Here is a 9,039-nt window from a genome sequence, read left to right on the forward strand (position 1 = left end):
GGTGCCCACCTCCCCGGGGAACCAGGGGCTGCCCTCCAGGCTCTTCCGCAGCACAGTGGCCGCAGAGGGTGGCATCTGCCTTCCTGCCTGGCCACAGGGCTGGCCTGGGGCATGTGCCCCAAGCCTGCCAGGGACCCCAGGGCAAGAGCCTCGCTACAGGCTTTGGTCGAGTCCTGGGGAACCCTTAATGGAGTGGGCCAGTCCAGCACAAGAGTTGAGCGGTGCTGCTTCTGCTGGAGTGGTGGCGGCTCCCAGTGCTCACCAGCAGCTTCTCTCTTCCCAGATGCTCTTGACTTTGAGCAGCTCCGAGAGAGAACATGTGCGGCAGAGGACCGTGGGGAGGATTGAGGGGCTGAGCTTCATGTTGGCTGAGAATCCCACACTGGGGGTGAGGAGCCAGGCACCCTCTGGCCAGACCGTTTGCCCATCCCTGCACCCCAGAGCAGCCTGCAGCTCTCCCCACGCGGGGCTGTTGCCCACCCAGCTGCTTTGGGAGCTGTGACCGGCATGGCCCTGGACAGTCCTGCCTGCCCACGGAGCCCTGGACACGCGCTTGGGTTCAGGGCTTTGGCAAAGCCGCCTGCCCTCAACCCTCCTGCTGTTCTGTCTCCCTCGCCCAGGCCTGGTGCTGCTCTAGGACAGACATACACGGCCCTGTCAGCTATAGAGACATCCAGATCCCTGAGCTGGGACAGCTGCTGGGGCATCTCCTCCTTTTCCAACATTCCTGGGAAGAGGCAAGAACTCTGGCTCGAGATGCAGTGCAGCACCTTTCTGTCTTCTTGGCTGGACAAAACAGTAAGAGAAGTTGTGTTGGGCTCAATTCCTCTACACACAGACATCTCCCAATGGGTCTGCTCCTGTTCCTCACCTCCTTTGTCCTTCCCAGCTGCTTCCCGTAGCATCCCAGCTGCCATTTTGCTGCAGCAGCTGAGCCCTCTCCCAAAGTCTGGGATCTGTTCTCTGCTGCTCTCCTTCCTCCCTCCTTTCGGGATCCTGAAGCCCGCTGTTCTGTGGTTCCCAGACCCAAACGTACAGCTGATTGCCATGACCCAAAGCCATGGTTTTCCTGCCAGTGAAGAGCAGGTCTATCTCTGAGTCCTCCTGGCTAGAGCTTCCAGTGCTTGTAGCAAGAAGCTGTTCCTGATGCCCTCCAGAATTCTCCTTGCCCACTTACGCCCTGCCATCACGAGGGCAGATCTCGGGGTGCTTTGGGAAGCTTGCTGACAAAGCTGCTGTGCTTTACTGAGTTCTCTCTGTTTCCCTGCTGTTCAGACAGGAGGAATCAAGCACGACAGCCCCACTTGGAAGATCCCGACAGCTCCTCTGAGGATTGGCTAAAACCCGACGTCATGGTAAAGAGCTCCTGCTGGCACTCTTGTTGGTGGCACCAGCAGGGGACTCGTGTGAACAAAGGCCTCCACAATCAGGGGGCTGGCGTGGCCTCCCTGTCCCTGCTGAGAGGGTTCCTGCTGTCCCCAAGCAGGGACGATGCGAGGGCTGCTCTCCAGTGTCCCAGCAGCAGCCCCAGTCCTGCTGGCCACCAGCAACCCCAGGTTCACGGCAGGGCCAGCAGCCTGTGCCCAGGACCCCAACCCTCCTCCCTCTCCCCGGGCCTCTCTTCTCCTCCTCCCCAGCAGTCACTGCTGCCCCTGCTGCCAGCTTTGCTGCGGGCACTGCCGCAGCACTGCCGGGTGTCTCTGCAGGGCTGCTGGCACTGCCCGGCTACGCAGCAGCACCGGGGCACTCGGTGTGACTTGGCTTTGCTGCCTCCCTTCCTCCCTTAGCTCTTTACAGAATACCTCCAGCCTTCCGAGAAAACAGACATAGTCCTGGTGTTCATCGAGGCCATGAGCGACTCCAGCACCTTTGGCAAGGAGGCGGCCAGAAACATGCTGGACATGGTCAAGAGAGACTGCGATTTCTGGCTGGTGGATGTAAGTGGCCTTTGGCTGGATTGTCCTGCCCTTCGGCCCTGTCAGGCCTTGTTCCTCCTTCCATCCATCTCTTCCTCTCAAATCCCAGTAAAATGAAGCCACATGAAGGTGGCAGAGAGGGATGGCAAGGAAAGCTGAGGAAATGGCTGCACTCCAGTGGCAGCACCATCCTCACCTGTGTCTCCTCCAGGTGCCAAAGATCACGAGCTGCATCTATAAAACCCTGGAGTGCATCAGCACGGCACCAGCCCAACAGAGTGTTGAGACCCTAATTGTCCCCCTGGCTGACAAGTGCCCTGGGGAGGTGGTGTCGACGCTGCTGACAATCGCACCACCAGGAGACAGGTACCGGCCCCAAAAGCCATGAGGCCTTGTTCCCTGTGGGGAGAGGGGCCCGGAGACACCCTGGCTGCCAGCACCAAGGAATCCTGCAGGACACCCCCGAGGAGCAGGACCCTCCATCCCACCATGCTTTCCAGCGCTGGGGTCAGCCAGGCCCACAGCAGCCACAGCTGAGCAAGCCAGCCCAGAGCCCCCTCACTGCGCTCCTGCCAGCCCCACGGGAGCAGCAGCTCAGCCTCTGCTGCTGCCCAGGGCATCCCAGGCGTCCTGCAGCTCGGAGCCCAGACACGCTGCTGTGGCCCAGGCTGCCCTGCTGACAGAGTGCTCTCTTGCAGCACTGCCCTGGCACTGTGGGAGGTGATGTTCTCCGTGCCCCAGACGCTGCAGAACGTGTTGAAGGAGCTGCACATCCAACTCCGGGACCGGCACTATAGGGTCCTGTATACACACCGGGAGGACACCGCCATCCTTCGCTTGGCTGTGAGTTACTGGAAGAAGCTCCTGGTGCCCCAGGAGCTGCACGGTGCCAGAAGCCCCAGCAGCTCTGCCGGTCACTCACTGCTGGCTTGCTTTCAGATACTGGCCAGCAGTGATCTGCAAGAGGAGGAGTTTGCTCCAATGTACCTAGTTATGAGGTTTCTGAGGCAACGAAGGCCAACGGTGCTCTCCCTGTTGCTCAGGGGCATGATGACGCTGTCACAGAGAGACGAGATGGTGAGTAGGGTGTCGCCAAGGGCAGCCATGGTGGCAGCCAAAGGCCGGGGCAGTGGGTTCGGGCTTGGCCTTGGCTGGCAGTCAGGCGCTGGGGTGACTGCTCCAAAGGCCCTCCCTGCCATGGTGGGGCCTGGGGGCTGCCTGGGGAGCTCTCCACACATGGACCTGGTCCCAAAAGGGCAACTCTCTTCTTCATACAGGCCAGAAAGATGAAGGTCATGCTGCCAGACCTGATGTGGGTCCTGCAGTATGGCAATAAGGCCATCAGGATGAAGGCTCTGGTGGTCTTCAGAGCTGTGATGGCTCAGCTGGAGAGGGAGGAGGCCAGTCCCATCGCTGTGCTGCTGGCAGAATTTCTCCTGCCCTTCTTTGATGACGTAAGGCTGATGTATAAGGCTGATGTATAAGCCTGAGCCCCGCAGGTGGGCACTGGACAATGACAGCTGCCCTTCTGCCCAGCCACTCAAAGCAGGGGCTTCTCTCCTTTCTCCCTGGGGCTCTTGTGGGATGGTTTCTGCGTTCTGCAGCCCAGCCCAGCTTCTCCCTGCCAGCTGCTCCCACAGCTCCTCCCCACCATGGCTGCTGAGGCTGCTGGGGGATGCTGGGACCGCATTTTGAGGCACAGGCACTGCCTGAGCAAGTCCCTTGAGTGGCCCTTCACGCACCCAGGGCCGCAGATCTGGCCACAACTGCAGTGTGCACAATGCCGCCCTGGAGCATCTCCCCTCCCATCAGCCATGCAGGAGCTTCTGCTCCCCATGGGCAGAGAGCTGCTGGTGCTCAGGTCCTACTGTGCTGCTCCCTCCCAGGAGCTGAGCCAGCTGAGAGCGAGCTCCATCAGCCTCTTCAGAGACCTGATGAAGATGGTGGTGTGGAACGACAAGAGGGAGATGAAGAACACAGTGCGACTTGGCCTGCTCCCTCTCTTCTTCCGCATGAGTGACCAAGTGCTGAGTGTGGCCAAGGTACAGATTTCAAAGCCGAGCAGTGATGCAGGGAAGAGACCCCTGGGCGCTTGGGCCAGGGCATGTCCCCGGTCCCTAAGGGCAGAATCACCCCAGGAACAAAGCCCAGAGCAGGGGGACACCAGGTCTCCTGCCCCAGAACGTGGTGCCATCTCCCAGCTTCTGCTGTTCCGTAGGTTGCCAGGGAAGCCCTCCTCGGTGCCGCAGAACTGCTCAGGTGGAAACAGCTCAAACACCTGGTGCAGACAGAGCAGACATGGCGGATTGGAGAGAGCTTGGTGAGGACAACCCCCAAGGCCCAGGGCCCAGGCTGGACAGGGCTGCCCCACATGTCTGTGCTGTGGGCTCTGCAGATGTGCCTCGCCTGTCCTGCTGCAGCCCCGAGCTGCATCCTTGTTCCCTGTCGTCAAGAATAGAGCCCCCAGGGGCTCTTCCCTCTGCCCCGCAGCCAGCGGGAGGGAGGGCTCTCAGCACCCCTGGGACCCCTCAGCCTGTGTCTCTCTCTCAGCCCCACAGTGCTCCTGGCTGGAACACGGGGATGGCCGGGGGGGAAGGGGAATGTGGGTTGTTGTGGGGAGGGACTGGTCCGGCCAGCTGGGGAGGGACAGTGATGTGCTCACACCCTTGTGCTCTCTCCAGCTGGAGCGGGACAGGAGCAGAGCTCAAGAGCTCTTGAGCCTGAGCCTGCCATACCTGAGGGATGCTCAGGCCAGCTTGCGAGAGGCGGCCGTGAGGTTCATTGGTGAGTCACAGCCGCTGGGTCCCTCTTTCAGCAGCCTGGCCCCAGTCCCCGCCGCTGTCCTGGCACAAGGAGCAGCCCTGTGGCTGCCAGAGCCCTGGCTGCCCCGGGCAGGGCCTTGGCCTCCCCTCCCAGCCCTGCCCATGCAGGTGGCCGTGGTGGCCGCCTCGCTCGGTCCCAGCATCTCGGCTCCTGCTCTCCCCTGGGGTCAGCCCTGATGAGGGGAGGGAGCAGGGGCTGACGGAACTCTGTGCCCAGGGCTGGCTGTGCGGCACCTGAGAGACCCAAGCAAGGAGAGTCTGTCTGAGATCTGCAGCGGTGAGTAGGGAGCGTGGTCGGGAGGGGATGCCTGGGGGTCTCTGCAGCCATGGGAGCTCATCTGGGCTCTGCTTCTTTCTGTTGCAGCCCTTCAGCCCTTGGAGGAGGACAGCGAACCCTCCATCTGCTCCCTGGCAACTGAGACCATTGTCATCGTGTGCTCTTCATGGAAGCGGTCAAGATCTCGATGGACCCTGAGAGCCCTGTGCTGCTGGCGCTAAACCAGGTGGAGGAGCAGCTCCTCTTGAGGAAAATGGCTGGATTTTAATAAAGAGCCCTTCTTGAAGTTGGGTCAGATGTCTGCTTTTCCAAGGACCCCAGAACCTCTCTGAGTGCTCTGGTACTTTTGAGAGCACAACCCAGGATCATGGGCAAGGGTGATGTAGCAGACAGGAACACTTGCAATGAGCCGTTCCAGCAGCTGAGATGAATATCACCAAGCCACTGAGGTTTGTTCTTGGAGTCACACACAGAAATATCAAGTTCTGTCTGCCATCCAAGTCTGAGCTGGCCTCGTGAACTCCTTCTGCACCCAGGGGTGTTCAGAGACGGAATCTTTCCCTGTTGCACATAGAGGCCGTACTCTTGGTTTCCCTCTGGCCTCCTGGTGCCACTTCCAAAAGACGGGAGGCACCTCAGCCCTGTGGTGTGTCACCTGCTCTGCACTCATCTGACATGTCCCACATCATGAGGAATGGACACGGGGATCTCAGTTAAAGGAAGCACAACCCAGTGCTGCATTCAGGCAGTTTCCCATAGGATGATTCTGCCAACATGAAGTGACCTCAAGACACTGTCTGTCCCACAGGCTTTCATGGAACCCCCAGGAATAGCTGATGTTGTTTGTGCTCCTGGGTACATCTCACCTCACATCCAGGATGTGCGTGCTCACATCTCATCTGTACAATGCAGACATGGACTGCTGACCTAGTCATTCAGTGTCATTCCATGGAGGGAAGAACAATCTCTGTGAGCTGGGGAGAGAAGTCAGGGCTAGAAATGGTGGTTGAGAGGGGCCCGTCCATGACGATGCCCTAGGGCAGATTCTGTGGGGTGTCCAGTGAACAGGGGCACAGCCCAGCCCCTGCTCTGCTGGTCCTGCAGGTCTCTGGCAGGAGCCTGGCTGTGAGAGGACACTGCTGTGTGCCAGCCCTGCACACACACGCTGTTCAGCTGTACACTGGTGTTTGAATCTGTGGGACACTATCGTAAGCATATGCTTGAAGATATAACCCATCGTGTATTGCCCATAGGAGATCATCTTTCTTCCTGGAAAGGCTGTTATGAGGCTAGCTCTGTCACAGCAGTGCCCATTGCCTGTCCCTGCCTGCGCTCACAGGACTGACACACAGCAGGACGGTGACCAAGCTGCCAGAGCACTCAGGCCTTGCACCAACACAAGGGATGAGAAGGAGAGTGTGGGAGTGGAACCAGAACAGCTCTGGAAGAACAAGCGCTGGTGCTCCCTGGCAGGGCTGACATGGAAGAGCTGTTTTCCCCTCCACCCACGCACAGGAACTGTCTCTGCAGCTCCAAAAAGCCCTTGCAGGAAAGATATACCGAAAAACAAGTCGCTAAACAGCCCTTTATTCTGTTTAGAGACAAGGAGAGCACTGCTGCTCATTTAAGCATCCAACAGTTATAAAAGAAAAGCCAACAGTGAATTAGAAAGGGGATGACAACATTATCACAATAAGAAAACCACCAAAAACACCAGAAAATCCAGTTGACAGGCTGGGCTTGTAATTAGCTACATTAAAACTCCTATATAGAAGAAGATGGGCAGTTTATTGCTTCAGAAAACACTAGGATATGAGTTTCCACAGAGCATCCTTGAGCTGCTGGTTCCTCATGCTGTAGATGAGGGGGTTCACTGCTGGAGGAACCACTGAGTACAGAACAGACACCACCAGGTCCAGCCATGGGGAGGAGATGGAGGAGGGCTTCAGGTTGGCAAACATGGCAGTGCTGAGGAACAGGGAGACCACGGCCAGGTGAGGGAGGCAGGTGGAAAAGGCTTTGTGCCGTCCCTGCTCAGAGGGGATCCTCAGCACGGCCCTCAAGATCTGCACATAGGACACCACAATGAACACAAAACACCCAAATCCTAAACAGACACTAACCACAATAAGCCCAAGTTCCCTGAGATAGGAGTGTGAGCAGGAGAGCTTGAGGATCTGGGGGATTTCACAGAAGAACTGGCCCAGGGCATTGCCCTTGCACAGGGGCAGTGAAAATGTATTGGCCGTGTGCAGCAGAGCATTGAGAAACCCAGTGGCCCAGGCAGCTGCTGCCATGTGGACACAAGCTCTGCTGCCCAGGAGGGTCCTGTAGTGCAGGGGTTTGCAGATGGCAACGTAGCGGTCGTAGGACATGATGGTGAGAAGACAATACTCTCCTGAAAAAAAAAAGACAAACAGAAAGACTTGGGCAACACATCCCAAAAAGGAGATGGTCCTAGTGTCCCAGAGGGAATTGGCCATGGATCTGGGGACAGTGGTGGAGATGCAGCCCAGGTCGAGGAGGGCGAGGTTGAGCAGGAAGAAGTACATGGGGGTGTGCAGGTGCTGGTCCCAGGCTATGGTGGTGATGATGAGGCCATTGCCCAGGAGGGCAGCCAGGTAGATGCCCAGGAAGAGCCAGAAGTGCAAGAGCTGCAGCTCCCGTGTGTCTGTGAACGGCAGGAGGAGGAACTGGGTGATGGAGCTGCTGTTGGGCATTTGCTGCCTGTGGGCATGAGGACCTGTGCAAGGAGGAAAAGACAGTGGCATATCAGGGGAGACTTCTCTGAGGAAAATAAACATGCTGTTTCTCATGGAAAACCCCCTCCCTGATGGAGGGATGTTTCCGCTCATTCTGTTTCTACCAACTGAAGAAAAGAGTTCATCACAGTTTAAAATGGAGTTTGGGCATTTAGTTTCCATGAACACAGCTCTGGGGCAAGACCCACTGAGCTGGTGTCAGAACAAAAACTAACCCACACTCCCACCCCAACCCCAGAGAGCAAGAGCACTAGGGACAGGTGGAGAAACAGGGAAGGACACTGCAGTGCTACCAGAAAATATAGCAAGGACAGAAAGGCAAACGGGCATGCTGTGGAACCTTCTCCTGACCCGGCTGTGCTGCTGTCACTCACATAATGACACTGTAGAGCAAGTACTTTTAGCACCTTTTTTGTGTACCACGTTCCAGGACCCCTTCACCTGGAGGTCCAGCTGCTGAGGTGGAGACTTGTGACCTGGACCCCATGGCTTTGGGGCAGAGGGTCTGCTGGGGAGGAGAGGAGACCAGGGGTTGCACTGGGAAATGTGTCTGCACTGCAGGGGATTGCAGGGGGGTCCTGAATCCCCTCCCCAGCATTTCTGGTCCACCTCCTTCTCCCTGCCCATGTCTGTGCTGCCTGCAGCTGTGTGTCTGTCCCTGGGTCTGCTCCCTGTCAGTGTCACAGACCCCGTCCCACCCGCTGTGTGCTCAGCTCTGTCCTGCTCACACCTCCTGGCACTGCCAAGGGGCAGCTCTGTGTGTGCAGGGGCTCAGGAGCAGCTCAGACAAGTCCTAACGAGACCTGGGGTCTCAGTGTCTGCTCCAATGAGAGAAATAAATCCCCATCTCCACTGCACACCCAGACGAGCAAGAGTGGAAAACTGAAAGCACAGACTCCTTCCCTTGCAGCTGTTGCTGTCTCGATGTCGTTGGTCAGAAGGACCCTCTGCCATGTCTGTGGGGGGATCTGGAGCTCTGAGCAGCCCTGACCCACACAGCCCCCTTCAACCCCACAAGCTCCCTGCCTGCCCTGCCGGGGGTCTCTCCTTCCACCCACAGCTGCTGCCATGGGATCTCCCGGGCAGGCTGAGCGCTGACCCTGGCAGGCGGCAGAGTCCCTGCCCGGCACAGCCCTGGGGTGCAGGGACCCTGCTCTGCAGGACAGCCCTGGGCACCCCTAGGTGCTCCCCCTGCAATCACCCTCAGCAGAAGCTGCCATCTTGCCCTGTTCCTCTGACAGTGCAGCAGCGAAGCGCTGGTC

At 58.3% G+C, this 9,039-nt stretch overlaps 1 protein-coding gene across 1 annotated transcript; it reads right to left on the minus strand.

Moving 5' to 3' along the window:
• Positions 1–6,820: 6,820 nt before the first annotated feature.
• Positions 6,821–7,735, minus strand: LOC309452908 (olfactory receptor 14J1-like; the record flags this gene model as incomplete). Its single annotated transcript, XM_082077566.1, has 1 exon — positions 6,821–7,735. One exon carries the CDS (start codon positions 7,733–7,735, stop codon positions 6,821–6,823), a length of 915 nt encoding a protein of 304 aa, XP_081933692.1.
• Positions 7,736–9,039: the final 1,304 nt, after the last annotated feature.

Source organism: Streptopelia decaocto (assembly GCF_964273445.1).
Source record: "Streptopelia decaocto genome assembly, contig: HAP1_SCAFFOLD_97, whole genome shotgun sequence".
Taxonomy (NCBI): domain Eukaryota; kingdom Metazoa; phylum Chordata; class Aves; order Columbiformes; family Columbidae; genus Streptopelia; species Streptopelia decaocto.